The sequence below is a fragment of the Trematomus bernacchii genome, unplaced genomic scaffold (genome assembly GCF_902827165.1).
Source record: "Trematomus bernacchii unplaced genomic scaffold, fTreBer1.1, whole genome shotgun sequence".
NCBI classification, from domain to species: Eukaryota; Metazoa; Chordata; class Actinopteri; order Perciformes; family Nototheniidae; genus Trematomus; species Trematomus bernacchii.
In genome coordinates, this window is record NW_022987720.1 from 24,275,664 (window position 1) to 24,291,140 (window position 15,477).

The 15,477-nt window shown below is 42.1% G+C and overlaps 1 protein-coding gene across 1 annotated transcript; it reads right to left on the reverse strand.

The window, feature by feature from the left end:
* Positions 1–1,208: 1,208 nt before the first annotated feature.
* LOC117492140 (trichohyalin-like) lies at positions 1,209–14,152 on the reverse strand. The gene is made up of 18 exons (XM_034142260.1): positions 14,133–14,152; positions 13,340–13,400; positions 11,845–12,175; positions 11,546–11,618; positions 11,282–11,402; positions 10,814–10,920; positions 10,419–10,702; positions 9,797–9,918; positions 9,534–9,632; positions 6,601–9,312; positions 5,965–6,112; positions 5,184–5,289; positions 4,738–4,894; positions 3,561–3,653; positions 2,508–2,594; positions 1,988–2,096; positions 1,754–1,842; positions 1,209–1,611 (listed from the first exon to the last, which is right to left on the reverse strand). Exons 1-18 carry the CDS (start codon positions 14,150–14,152, stop codon positions 1,558–1,560), a joined length of 4,773 nt encoding a protein of 1,590 aa, XP_033998151.1. The 3' UTR covers positions 1,209–1,557.
* Between the last annotated feature and the right edge of the window lie 1,325 nt (positions 14,153–15,477).

Genomic DNA, 15,477 nt, shown 5'->3' on the forward strand with positions numbered 1-15,477 from the left:
GATATGCTTCAGAATTTACATATAAATCAGATCTCTGGATATACAGACATGTAATGTTATGGATCTGTCATCATATAGAATACAGATGGACAGGTTAAAATAGAGTAAGAAATCACACTTGTAAAAGCTCCCATGTAACTGGATGAATCTACTTACACATGTATTAGGGGTCACCTGAGGCAACCTGTAATGTATCCCTGAGTAACTGGAGGCACTTCATGTCAACAGCATGTTCAGTGATGGTGGTTAATAACACACACAATGGTTTGTATCTATGAGTCCTCACACTGATTCTCCTCTTCCTGTGTGACGTCCGATCTGATGTTGGAGACTGAAGTGTGATATCACCCTCAGTTTCTGAGCAGACCTGATGCTACACTTACAGATGTGTGTGTTCAGTCCCCGGACAGAGCAGACATCAGTGTTTTCCTGCTTCCTCCTCATGCACTGCTGCTGGGCTCCTGAGAGCTGCAGGTTAGCAATGTCACACTTACACAGACGCACACACTGTCACTGCATGCTAAGCAAAGCTGCAGTAGTGTTCAATTCCCAGACATTCAGGCTTCACACTGTCCTCCAATATAACACATAACACAACGGCCTATTTAATATTATTATTATCATCATTATCATCATCTTCATCATTATTGTTATGTTTTGTTTATTTTTTGTCTTAGAATTTATCTTGTGTTTAAAACAGAACAGATATAAAATTCAAATAGTTTCTAATCAAATGTTGAAACAGGTGGAAAATGTATTTGATTGAATTCTTATTTAATTGACTTTATTATTTTGATTGTAAGAGTACATTTTGTAATAATAATAATAATTATTGGTATTATTAAAACACATTTTAAAATGAAATAAATTACAAAAACATGTTGGAAAAATAAAAATAAAATACTTAGTTGCTTATTTATTCATATTAATAATTATAATGAGATTATTATTATTATTATTATTATTATTATTATGTTGGAACATTAAAGGTGATATTTAATCTGCTTTTGGATTAAAATGAGCAATCCTGATTTTATTATAGAGATGAAAGACCCTGATATCACCGTGGTACAGAGGAAAGATACATTGAGATTAAATTAAATTAGTTATTTCTAGACTCTCAGGGAAATAGGGAAACATAACCAAAGTCTTTTAATAAACAGAGAAATATTTAGTTTATTGTCTGTCTTTACATAACAAAATGATACCAGGATACAACATTGGAATACATCGTGACTAATGTTGAATAAAAGTAATAAATAGGTGTCATAAATTAATTTGCTGCTCAAAAAATGGTCATAAACAGTTTCAGTTTCAGAAGTCTCCTCTGCTCGTTGAGTTTTGCTCCATCTAGTGGTACAACATGGTAACGACAGTTTTTACAAAAACGATGCAATACACTGAATAATATCAATAAAAACACAGATATTGTGTCTATAAGTTACACTGTGCATTGTAATAGGACCAACATATAAATATAGCTTTTTGTGATTCCTTTAATATTTTATATCAATCTTAAAAATGGTCATCTAGAAAAGCCAGTGTGTGTTGCTCCCTCTAGTGGTCAAACAACTTCATTCTTTCTTGGATAGAAAGGCCTTCTTTTAAACTCTGCAAGCCAAAGAAAATAAAAGAAAGAGTCAAAGTTTGACATCACTTGTTAGTACAGTTTAAGGACGTCATTGTGAGGTGAGAGGTTCAAAATTGTTAATATGAAAAAGACATTTTGCATTTATCAAAAGTCACATTGTACCTTTGATCGGACTCCTCTGATCTGACGTGTGAGGGAGGATTTATCTTTCTTCTTCAGAAAAGCAGCATTACTTGTGTTAGTCCCAGTGTCTTTTGAGAAAACAAAAGGGTACAATGTTTATCACCTTGACTAGCCCTGTTTAATAACTAACAGAAGAAATGTTTAATGTGTAAGTAGACATCTCATAAGTTATCATTCAATTTAACAATGTACACAAAATAAAGTGAGTCTCACTGAGGCTCTGTCCTGAAGCGTCTCGGTTCGACCAAGTGACATCTTGGTGTGGTTCATCCAGGCTGGTCGTATGGAGGGCCTTGAGCTTGTTCTGGGCGTATATTTTGTCCTGTTACACACACAAACAAACACACACACACAGTGAACAGTTGCTATTTTCATGTTAAAGGGGTCCTATTATGCTTATTTTTTCATGTTCATATTTGTATTTTGTGCCTCTGCTGTGACATGTCTCCATGCTTTAATGTTCAAAAAGGTATTTATTTGTCTCATACTGCCTGTGCTGCAGCACCTCCCAGTCTGCTCTGATTGGTTAGCTGGCCGGCTCTGTTGTGATCGGTCAACCGCTTAGGTTAGTCCCGCCCATTAACTTACCACGTACAATGTGTTTGAGTGTTAGCCTATGGAATTGTATGCAGCTCCCTTTGGGAAGTTGAATTCATCATGCTGTTTTAATATGCAAAATGGTTTTATGATCTAGCAAGATTACAAAATATAAAGTTGAAAGAGATATTGTTACCATTCGAGCGAGCTTCAACTCTTCCTTAAGAGAACGAGCTTCCTGTCTGAGAAACTGCATTTCTGCCTCCCTCGCCCTCAGGATCACCTGAAACATACAGAACATGTTATCATTGATATGTTGTGTACAGTGTAATGGAATGGGAAATTAACAGACGTTTACATTTTGTACAGGTTGGATAAATGACAGATAACAATAAAACAAAACAGCTACTCAAGTTATGGATCAGTGAGGCTATACACAAAGCTCTTGTACCATTACACACAAATAAAAGTAATGTTAATCATTAAAGGTCCCATGTCATGCTTTTCCGGTTATTACCCGTCCCCTTGTGTGTTATGTAGCTTTTTCTGCATGTAAACCGTCTGCAGAGTCACAAACCCTCAAAGTACACCCTGTAGCGAGTAAAACTCTAACACTGTCTATGCTGCCCCAGAACGCCTCGTTGGAGATTTCTCTTTTTCTTCCTGGGTACAGTGACGTGCCCATACCCAAATGGACCCATTGGTCCAAATGGACCAATCCGTGGAGCCGTTACGTTACGTCCGCGGAGCCGTTACGTTACGTTACGACTTCCTCACACACACACACTCAATCTTTTCTCAGCTGCAGCTCCGCCGATTTCTCCTCCCTGAGACGGCGGGACGCGGCGAGGCTGTGAGTTTGTGTGTGAGCACACACACAAACTCTCAGCCAGGCTGCGGGTGTGTGTGTGTGTGTTCGGGCTGGGTTTCGCTGTGTCTCGCTGTCTCGCAGACGGCCACTGCGCTCACAGGGGGGGGGGGGGGGGGGCAGGAGCTCCAACAAGCCGTTTAGGACAGAGAGTGAATACACATACTATACAGAGATGCTGTATGAGAAACAATGTGAGTTTGGAAAATTGCACAATTTAAATCTATTCTAGTAGACCTCAACAATGGAAGTATGATCAGTAGAAATGGCCATGACATGGGACTTTTAAACACAAAAACAGAATCACTGCTTACTTCTTCTTTTTTATGATTATGAATTGGGTGAAATAAAGGCTGTACTCTCTGTTTTCCAGACACTCACCTCCATTTCATAGAAGTCGTTGACTTGAGGGCCGACCTGGGACTGTTTCCCATTCAGTGAGAAATGTAGCTGAGACATTTCATCTGTCTCCCTCTGTAAGAAATGTCAGGAGACAGACGGTGAATATAACACATTCTCTCACTGTTTAAAGTGGACCTATCATGCTATATTTAAATGATATATTGTAGGGCCATACCTATATAAGGTATATTTATATGTTTCTGTTTTCAAAATACCAAACAGATCATGCATTTTAGCCATGCCTCATTTCGCTCTATATGCTGTTTGCTGTCTACGGTCTGATTCTGCTGACCACGCCCCCCTGCAGGAGAGGGGAGACGTGCTCTGATCAGCTGCTGGGCTGTCAGAAGAGGGGGAGAAAAAGAGATCTCCGTCCTCCGTGTTTTATTATATAGAGTCGTTATTCATTTGTTTTAAAGCTCAATAAATAACAAAGAAGACCTTTGACCGGCACTTTTCTAATTTTGTCCGGAAGATTTAAACTTTAACGGACATCTTGACCGGCGAAACAAACTGAAACTGAAACTCTGCCGCACGGTCCCCTCGTTCCTTGGAAGAGGCGGAGAGGTGGGTGTTTGTCATCTGCTGGTGGACCAACCGGAGAGAATTACAGTGCTTGCCTCGACAGGGAGGGATTGCATTGAATTAAAGCAGCGGGAGCAAACGCTTGCCTCGGAGAGGGAGAAAAAAGCCACAGCGGAGAATAAACAGAAGGGTAACCATGGTTACTATGGGCGGGAAGTCTTCTTCGCTGCTTTTGTGGCAGACTACAGCGCCACTTACAGGCCTGGCATATGTACTACAGCGTCTCCAGCGCTTTCGAACGGCAATGGCCGTGGCTGTCTCCTCCTGATTGGTGGAGTTGGCCCAATAGCCGTAGCGCCACCGTCCTGACGTCAGGACAGTGTTCAAATCTGGATCAGTTTTTATCAGATCCGTTGCAGCCCCTTTTTTAGAGATTTGGGTATGGAGGAAAATAGAGAGGGTTGTGTTTTCTGACACTTGGTGAGTTCCCTGGAACACCGGGGACACATATTCATGTATACAAGACGTACAAAAGTGCATTTTGCATGATAGGTCCCCTTTAAATGAGGATCTTAATTGAATAAAAAGAAAGAATAAGGAGCTTCCCTTGGGGCTAAGAACATGTTGATACCTGTTTCTTTTTGAGCTCCTTGTTTTGTTTCTGGTACTGAATGGAGGACTGCCTCTCCTCCTGCAGCTCCTGGCTCAGCTGGGAGTGTTCCAGACATTTCTGAGTGTGCTGCCCCGACAACACCTCGAGCTCCTTATGCATCAACTGAAACTCCTTTCTGCAGAGGCAAACCAGAGGCATGATGTTGAACAGTAAAGTGACTATACATTCAGAACATCATCTTTTAAAGAAGTAGCAGGTAGATTTGGTTGAAATGGCCTCGTGTTACATTCTGAAATAGCTCTTGTGTGTATCAGCACCACGGGCAGCGCTCAGTGACACAGGCTTGTTACAATACATCACTAAATACACCATGAACCAGTAGTGACATGTATGCTACTGTTTCTTAGGAGCTTCATTGTAAGAGAAATAACAAAAACGCAGTAAAAGGAAAAGCAGTCACTTACTCATATTCATTTTGCAGTTGAGTAATGTCAGCGCTCTCCTTGATGTGCTGAGACTGCCGGCTTTTCTCCAGCTCCACTTTATGGGCTCTTCTCATCGCTACAATAGCTGTAGAAAGAGGAGAAATGTGCATCAACCAGAGGTGGGAGAAGCACTCACATCTTGTACTTCATGAGCAAAAGTAGAAGTACCAGAGTAGGAATACTCTGTTACAAGTAAAAGTCCTGCATTAAAAATGTTACCCAAGTTAAATTACACAAATATTAGCATCAAAATATACTTATTATGCAAATGTGTCCATTTCAGAATACTATATATAATATGTTATATTATTATAATTGCTGATGCGTTAAAGTGTTATCAAAGCTGGTAAAGGTGCAGCTAGTTTGAATGACTTTGTATACTGCAGCTTGTGAATGTTACTCCAGGTGTAACTTAAGTTTTATTGAAGAGTTCTTTACATTTCACATAATTAATCCAAATATGCAGAGTAACTAAAGGTACAAAATAAATGTAGTGGAGTAAAAGTACACCATTTACCTCTGAATTGTAATGGAGTAGAAGTAGGTATGAAATGGAAATACTCAAGTAAAGTACAAGTATCTCAAAGTTGTACAGCACTTGAGTAAATGTACTTAGTTACTTCCCAATGATCAACTAAACACTGTTACAACTTCTGCAAATGCTTCCGATATTGAAATGAAAGAACCTTAAAGATTTAGCATTGACTCAACAGGTCCCAATGCTTTTCCTGTTGTTTGACTTCCTGCTGAAGACCCTCACCTGCCATGGTGGCGGCGGTCTCTTCCTGCAGCAGCTTGTCTTTCTGCTTCAGCAGCGCTGCCATCTCCGTCTGATGCTGCTTCTGCAGGTCTGAGATCAGCTGCCGGTGCATCTCCTCCATAGCAGCGAAGCCCTGATCACAGGTTGCCTGTATTTACATTGAGAAAAGGTTCAGTACTGATCATGTAGTACTTAGGTAAGGTGTGTGCAGTAGTCGTGTGTGTGTGTGTGTGTTAAAACATAACTTGCTATACAGAGTGTGTGTGTGTGTGTGTGTGTGTGTGTGTGTGTGTGTGTGTGTGTGTGTGTGTGTGTGTGTGTGTGTGTGTGTTTCATACTCTTACTAAACAATTTTTTCAGCTGTGATTTGTTCATTTTGATTTCAATAAATATACAATAAAGAACTAATAGACCCAATAAATGTTATTTGTGTATGTGCAGCAACAAAGACGTACTGTATTGATGCATTGTTTAGTATTTAGAAGTTCTGTATTGATTATTTAGTCGAACATTTGTGAGATTATAATAGTGTAGAGAGGTTGTGTGTGTTAGTGTGTTTTTGGATTTGATACACTAAACCTCAGCATCTCAGCAACTTGTGTTTGTTTCCTGAAGTACGGTAATAGTGTGTGTTACCTCGTGTGTTTCTTTCAGGTAAGCCTCTTCTGACTCTGTGCAGAGTTTGCTCTGTTTCTCTTTGGAGGACTTGATGTAGTAGCCATGCAAGTTCTGCATCTCCTCTTCATGGATGTGTTGCAGCTCCCCGATCTTCTCTTGAAACCCACTTTCCAGATTTGCCATCCTTTCCTCGTGATATTCCTCGATTTTCTCGATGTCTTCCAGCAGCCTCCGGTTCCCAGTCTCAATAAATATGATCTTTTGCTCAGCACGCTCCAGTGTTTCTCTTAATGCGCTGTTGTCCTCCTGAAGCTGACATAAGGTGTGAGGAAAAGCCTCCTGCTCATCCTTTAATGTGCTGTCCTGCTCTTGGCACAGAGCTTGCCGTTTGTCCTGTAACACCTCGCTCCGCTGCCGCTCTAAATCCGAGTGCAGCCTGTCTGACAGATAAATCAACTTCGCCTGCTCCTGCATCCACCTGAGGTCAGCTGCAGAAGCATTTTCCCAGTTATCATCCACACCTCGCTCTACTCCACCGCCGTCAGAAACTTCCTGGCAGAGTTTGCGTAAGAATTTAGCTCTCCTTTGCAGCCGAGATATAAGTCTCTCTAACCACTCTGGTTCTTTCTCTTCCTTCCTTCCAGATTGATCTCTTTCAGGTGGCTTTGTGGCTCCTTCTGAACCTTTTCGCTGTCCCTGAACCTGCTGCTCATAAGGAGCCAACTCTGGGGGATTCACGTTTGCCAGACTCTTCTTTTGATGCTCAACTTTTGGATTATTTTCTCGAGTAACGCTCTCGTGTTGCAGTTGAAATTTCAGGGCAGCATAAATGATCTCTGCTTCAGCACAGACTCTACCTATTGCCCTCTTTATAGGGTCCTTGTTGTCACATTCTGCTCTCCCAGAATACGTCCTTTTTAAGGCTATTCTTTGAGATATCATTATTTTGTACCTGTGTGCCAAATCACCCTCCTCCTCTCTTGGTGTTAGAGACATAACGCCAGGTTGACTCTGCAGGACGGACAACATTTCATCTACTAAAAGTACTTCCCTCATTAGACACTTTCCAACTGTTTCTATGTCCTCCTCTGAGGTAGACGTAGCACTGTTGTTCTGAGCTCCAGCTAAAGTCTCATCACTGAGGATCTTATCCCCTCCTTTGCAGGCGTTAAGTGATTCCTGCTGCAGTTTATCAGCATCCTTCTCTCCTTGCTGAATGCAGGAAGCAGCTGCGGCGAGTTGCTTGTCGAAGTCTGTGATGTTGACCGGAGCGGCTTGGAGCCTCCCTCTGCAGGCCTGTATGATGTTCAGTGCGATCTGAAACCTGCCGCCCAGCACCCTGCAGCGCCCCTCCGTCTCCTGGGCGAAGCGCCGGCTCTGCTTGGCCTGGCTGTGCAGCTGCAGACCGAGGTGCTGAGCGGTGGCTCGGCTCTGAGTCAGCTGAGAGCAGAGGTGGGGGTCCTGGCAGCCGATGTGACTCTGGTGCTCCTCCAGTCTCTGCATGATCTCCCTTAGCTTCTCCTCTGTCAAATAAAGCTTGGTTTCCAGGACCTGGATCACAGACATAAACCTTTCCGGGTCATCTCCTGCATGATCAACGTTGGGCCTGCGGTCATTTACAGGGAGAAGATCTGATCTCTCATTCTGATGCTCTGAGGATGTATCGTTCCTCTGAGGAGAGCCACAGGTACATACCTTCAACTTCTCATTCAGCCTCACTTCTGTCTCCTCCAGGCTGTTCCCTAAGACTTCCATCTTCAGCAACACTTCAGTCAGCTCTTGCTCCTTCCTGTCCAGGAGTCTCTCGTAGCCTTCTCGTATCTCCTGTAGTTCACACTCCCTTTGCCGCTCCTTCCCTAAAGCCAGCTGCAGTTCCTCGCTAATTCTCTCGAACGAGTGCTCCAGATTGTAGTAGTGCGTCTCGTCTGTCTTCAAGCGGCTCTGCAGTCGGCTCACCTCTCCATCCGCCTCACCCAGCTGGCTCTGCAGCTCCTGGCAGCGCCGGTCCAGATGCTCCCTCTCGTCTTGGAGTTTCTGCACCACAGATACCGTGCACGCCAGCTCCTCCTGAAGCTGCTGTTGAGCCTCCTCAATGTCCCTGGTCCACGTCTGAGTCTTATTCAGGCTGTCCACCTCCAGCTCAGACATGTCCAGTCTCCTCTGGAGTTCCTGTGTGAGTTGCTCTGCCTGTGCCAGGCTTGAGGCTAAGCTCCTGCGCTCTCGGTCCTGACTGGCTTGAAGGAGCATGAGGTGCTCCTGCAGGCGAGCCTCTTTCTGAGCCTGCCCCTCCTCATTGGCCTGAAGTTGAGTGGTCACCTCTTGGAGATGTGTGTGTAGGCGCTGAGCCTCCTGCTCCAGACTGTGGTAACTCTGCAACTCCTGCTGCAGCTGTGTGGAGCGCGACACGGCCTCCTTCCTCTGCTCCTCACTGGCACTCAGCTGGGACTTCAGCGAGGCCCTGCAGCGCTCCCACTCCTGCCGCTGCTCCATGAACTGCTGCCGGTCCAGCTCCAGACGGGCCTGAGCGAGGGCAGTGGCATCGCCCGTGACCAGTAACTGAGCTTGTTGAGCTAAGAGGTCCACCCTTCGCCGCAGTTCTACTTCTCTTGTTTCTTCAAAGCTGCTCTTCTGATCCTCCAGCTCAAGGCGCAGGTCGTGGTTCATCTTATGAAGACGCTGTAAAACCAAAGCTTGTTCTGGAGACGAGTTGGAGTTTGAGAGGAGGTCGTTCTACGGAACAAAGTGAGCAATATTAGCGCAAACTGTGCTTTCATGCTTATGTTTTAATACAGGACAAGCAACTTAACTTTTAGGTTTTAACTTTCAAATATCTAACATCCTAGTTTTCCTTTTATACAGTTTGTGTGTTTTCGCAATATGGCAAATTACATTAGTGCATGCCCTACAAACGTACTAGTGTTACTTAAAGTGATAACGTATGAATGTTATACCATTTCACTTGCATGCCTCGCTCTCTCTTGTTGCACCTCATCCCGCAGATTCCTGTTTAACTGCCGCAGTCGAGAGAGTTCCCTCTGTGTTTGCTCCAGCTGTAGAGAACATATTAAGAAAGCTGTCACACTAACCAGCATGCTTTTATTTATTCAGGTGAACATGCTTCAAGCTATTGTTTTTTTTACACACATACTCATTATTCATATATAAAGAGTAACTATTGTAGTTTTTAATCATAAGTTTTTATTTAGAATATCACCTCTATGACAAGTGGCCCAGTTTGCTGCTTCTCCTTCTCCTTTGTGCTCTCAGTATTTGACTGCATTGTTGTGGAAGTAGAGCCGGCTCTTCCCTCAACACACGAAGACGCACCGGTCACACCTGAGGTTCAGAAAATGTAGTACTTTTGATATAAAATGAAACAATATGAAGTAGTTTTGTATAATATATTAGGGGAAATTTTCATCATCGGCCAATAAACGAACATTTATATGAATATGTGTTATTATTATTATATACTTTAAGATATATATATTTATTATTACAAATTGTAGCAGATAGAGTATCGGGCAAATTGCCATCATTGACTCCAATAGATTATAATCCAACACTCAAGTAGAGAAAAATGTATTAATTATTTACAATAAAAGTTTAATTGTATCTACTTTACTAGAAAATATATATTTGTATTATAATAATGAAGACTGGAAACACCTATAACGTCTAAATGTACATGATTATGTGTTATAACGATGATGAAATAGTAGCCAATATTGTCCAAATTGCTGTCATTGACTTAACAGCAACAGCACGACAAGCTTTTTGTATGAACTTGACTAGAAAAAATATGAATATAAACGTAGAGGGGAAGCACCCTTTACCTTCCACCACCTGCCCAGGAGGACTGATGGGAGACGGAGCGGAGGAGGCGGAGGGTGAGATGGGGGAGGCCAGATGAGAGGAGGAGATGGCAGGCGATGCAGAGCTTCCATCAGCAGAACGCCGCTCTGCCTCCGGCTGCAGGCTGGGCTCCTGGTGTTTCTGCTGCTCGTGTGTTTCCTCTGCACAGTCACTGCTGCTGGGCTCGTGGTGTTCAGCTCTCTCCGGGCCCTCGGCTGAGTCTGGAAGCTGTGCTTTTAGGGGAGTTTTCTGCTCTGAAAAGGAGCTGTGAGGAATAACAATGAAATATGTTTTGACTATGTATGTCATATGCACCAACGTCTATAAAATATCTTGAAATGAGTAAAGGTGGAGACACTTTAACAACTTTATTGACCTTGTGACGTCAGAGGTAGGACTGTGCCTCACATTTTTCAGCATTGCTTGGATCCAGTTGTGCCGCATAGAGGTCATGGCACAAAGTGTGTGCACCCCATCTATCGTCTGTGGAAAGAGAAATATCATTTATTACACACCTTAACGTTGAGGTAGTGGATATGTTAGCTTTTCCAGTTGAATGTTTGTGTTATGCTTTATTAACTTATCACAGTTTATCTAAAGATTATTATTTACTCCTGCTACTCAGCTCCCTTTACTCAAGCATCCAACGTGAGTTTTCATAATGTTGATGTTAAGAAGACTTAGATAGCATAGACTGTAGTAAATGTGTAGAGGGTTCGTTCCCTACTGGTACATTCAATAAGAAAACAATACAATACAACAAGTAAGAAAGCAGAAATATTGGCAGTCTTGTATGAGGTTTCGTAAGAACAGTTACTTTAAGGTATTCATAATGACACATTACCTGTTTCTTTACTTTGTTGCAGGTATGATGACATGCAGAGGAGGGAGACTCCTGAAGCTCAGAGGAGCTGCTTGTTTTCATTTGCTCCTCCTCATCCCCATCGAACTGATCCTCCTCATCCCTTTAAGGATGGACACATAAACAGAAAGGATCGACAAGCCCAGCAATTTTACATAATTCAAAATATAGCACAACAGCAGCATTTCATAACGCAACAACAAAAAGGAAAACCTTGCGTTATCTGAGTTCTTTAAAACAACAAACCTGAGCTGCTCCTCAGAATAAGACAGCGGTTTCTGTGCTGCAGTTGGTCCTTGTTTAACTGCATGCTCTGAATCTATTTCAGAGACAAAAGCTGTAAGTCATACTTTGTCAGAAGCTCCTTTAGTTATATTTATCCATTCTTATTTCGAAGAAAACCAATTAAACAACTACTTTGCTGTGGTGCTTAAGAAAAAACATGAAAAGAGTGATGAAAAAAGAGCAACCACATTTAGATTTGTATACAAACATAGATAGACTTTGAAATAACTTCATTTGGATGCATATTCTGTCAAACATACCGTCTCCCGTGGGTGTTTGGTCGAGCCTGTTGAGAGAGCGGCTGCTTCTCATGAAGGGAGCGGCAGAGAGAGAGGAGCTCTGGAGGGACGAGAAGCTCCGGCTGCTGCAGAGGCGCAGAGCCTGTCTGCCGGGGCGAGACGCCGCTCGGGGCCCCTGGTGGACCACGCTGCCTCTCTTCAAACCAACACCAGCTTTATTAGCACCAGCCTTATTATCACTGGCCGTCGTCTCACTACCTCTGGTGCCCAGGCTGTTGCTCCTTCCATAAGTAACGCTGGTTTTGCTGGCAGCCTGTTTACCTCCACTGGACGCAGGAACAGCAGCAGGTTCCTTTGGGAGAGAGAAAATAGGCTGAACAGTGTTTCAAGTTTAAAGGTTTTATTGTCATATGCACATTAGCTACAGTGTAGATATGGCAATGAAAAACTGAAGTCCCAGGCACCCCCAACAGTGCAACCTGTGACTTAAGTTGTTCATGGTCTGAGTAGATACATCATAAATAAGACAGGATTGTAGGTGTAAAGTTCTGTATATTTTTTGAGGATGCTCATATTTAAATATCACTGCACCTCCTGTTAATCCCGATTCCAAACTTGGCCTCTTTGACACAAACAATCCAATCACCATGTGAGACAACCTTTTAATCCTCAAAAGAGCTCTTAATTTGCTTAAGTACCATCTGACCGACACTGTGATCATGGACAAACACACACTTGAACTTAATCACACTCGAGCGTTGGAAAGCTATTGGAGACAGGCGGTTTATTCCGGTCTCTAGCGATGCAGCCTCACCAACTGCAGAGGCAATCAATCTGCGGCCGGATCACTAGACAGCGAAATCAATTAGAGGAGGCTCCAAGAGTCCTGACTTAGCGACTTGTGCAGGTCGTAAAAGCACTGACTTGACCTTCGGACATTAATGGCTGCATTAATGAAATGAAATGCACGTGTAGCAAAAACATGCACCTACTCTGAGGAAAATGGTGTCTTCTGTGTTTAGTGAACAACACAGATATGGTGATGTAGTCCAAACATTTTAAAACATATTGCATACAGTTGGCATTAGCTTTAGTGCTGGAGTAGTGGGGAGTTGTACAGTAAGATGATAGGTGAGTGAGATGAGATATTTGCCTGTGTGCATATTTGTATGTCTTCACTGATGCAAAAACCAGGATAACATAGGTTAAGCATATGTGTCAAATTAAGCAGGCTTTTTTATTTCACAAAATGAAACAAGCGCTGCTTTGTTGCAAGTTAGGAACTGGGAAAGATAGGATCATTTAACCATGATCCAACTCGTCCCTTTTTAACTGGAAGAATAAAAAAGAATGAAACGGTAAAGTAAGAAATATTTGAAAGGTCACATGTTGCCTAATCGTCATGACGCTTCATATCCATCAGAAAAGGTGATGAGTCTGAAATGTGCAAGACAATAAAACTCTTGGTAAAGGTCATCCTACAACTCTCAGTGTTTTAAGGGAGTGGGATACTTACCTTCCCCCCTGGCTTCGGTGCAGGTTTTTTGGGCTTAGAGTTAACCAGGGAGTCATGCCACCTGTTAAAGATAAGATTAAGACAGTAAAGCATAAATTGTCCTGTCACCCTGCACTTCCATTAAACAATTATTAAATGGGCGTCACAATGTTATTCATATATTTAATTTGACAGTAAAGAGGTATACATTAAAAGAAAGCATTGGAGGTTATGATCGTTTTGTGTGGCCCAAGTTAATGAAAATAGGTTTCCGTTGGCAAACATCTGTCACTGAAGATTGTTAAAAGGTAGAATCTGTCACAAGTATTTAAGTGCAGTTTCGACAAATACAGAGAGGTATAAATTATGAGCCAATAATTAAGATAAAGTGAAGTATATGATCGTTTCTGTGCGTGTTTTGTTTACCAAATGCAATACATACTGCACTATTAAAAAATGAAATGTCAATTAGTAATGGTGGTCATTTTACTGTGGCAATAAATCAACTCTTTTCACCTTAATTTGGCAGAATGGTAACAGGAAACATGAACATGGCAAAAGTTAAACAACATTTTAACATGCATTTTGTATGAAGAAATAGAGAATAAGCTAAATAAAATGATCACATATAGACCAGAATGAACATGCCCACTCTTTCTTCTCTCATGATGTTGCTCATTATTATTTCAGCTGCCATATTGAGACAATTCAAGTATGTTTTTTTATTATAATTGATGGCCTTCAGTGTCAAAATGAACATTTTTAGCAATGATGCCTTAACATTCATATATAAACAGGAAGAATGCTGACTCACCTTGGCGCCCTGGACATCATTTTTAAGCAGTAAGGTGAAAAAACCCTTGTATAGACTTTAAAGATAAACGTATAAACTTCTGGCTGGTGCAAATATCCATCTGCAGTGAGATGTGCTTCCTCTCACTGAGGCAAAGTCCAGAGAAATGAAATCACAAGGAGGTCTATACAATAGTGTCCTGAAGAAACACGCACATAATCCCATACACAGTTGACAAACTCTATTAGAGTTTGGCAGGATTAGGCCAACAGTTTAACAGGATTACCTCGCTTAATTTTTTGTGATCTTGACAAACAAGAAAAACTGCAAAAGCCCATTAAGTTATATAAATACACCATATATATATATATATATATATATATATATATATATATATATATATATATATATTTATTAGTTTTTTATAAACAATTAAAAAATAATATACTTGTTTTTATGACATTTCTTATTATTGTAATACTGCATTCCACTCATTCCACCCAGAGTTCCATGGAATGTCAAACAGAGACATTCTAGGACACTAGAACACCTAAGAATTCTACTAGGCCAATCTTCACATATCAGTCAGTCAGTTGAACTCACTTTCTTGTCAAGACTGGCTGTTTTCATTTGTCACTGTCTTATTTCAATTTTTTTGAAAAAAAACATTACTGACCTGATCTACAGGCAACAGGTTACCTGTTACAACATGGCTGCCTCTTTTGACAGCGACCTCCAGGTCATCAGAGGAGCAAAGCTGTCCTCCAAGTTTTCAGACTACCTTGTTCTGGACTTAATTGGACAAGGAGCCTTTGCAAACGTCACCAAGTGTGTCAAGTCCGCCACCAATGAAACGGTGGCTGTGAGGATAACAAAGACACAGACAGAAAAAGAGCATGGCATCCTGCAAAAGCTCAGGAGCTTTGACTCTGACATGGGGAACTTTGTAAGGTGGGACACCTCATTCCTCTACAAAGACCATCTCTGTCAAGAATTCGAGCTGCTGGATATGAATCTGAAGGAGTTTGTGGATACGAGAAAGACCTTGTCTCTACCCCTGAAAGACATCCGGCCTATTGTACATCAGGTGGCAACAGCTCTGAAAGTCCTGAAAGACTTAGGGATCACTCACACAGATGTCAGACCAGAGAATATTATGCTAGTGGATCACTTACAGCAGCCATTAAAGGTCAAACTTATTGACTTCGGCTCCGCCTGCGATGCCACAAAAGCAGAGCAGGTCCCATCAATGCAGCACACGTGGTACTTGGCTCCAGAGGCCATGCTGGGACTCCTCTGTGACGAGCCCATAGACATGTGGTCCCTGGGCTGCATTGCTGTTGAGCTCTTCCTGGGCTCTCCGCTG

What these genes read in the sequence shown, in the direction of transcription:
- LOC117492140 (XM_034142260.1), bottom strand. Translation starts at nt 14,152, where the DNA reads ATGATGTCCAGGGCGCCAAG. An exon ending in CTGGGCCACTTGTCATAGAG is followed by an intron (nt 9,633 to 9,796) that starts GTGATATTCTAA and finishes TGTTCTCTACAG; the next exon opens with CTGGAGCAAACACAGAGGGA. An exon ending in ACCTGAAAGAAACACACGAG is followed by an intron (nt 6,113 to 6,600) that starts GTAACACACACT and finishes ATGTAAATACAG; the next exon opens with GCAACCTGTGATCAGGGCTT.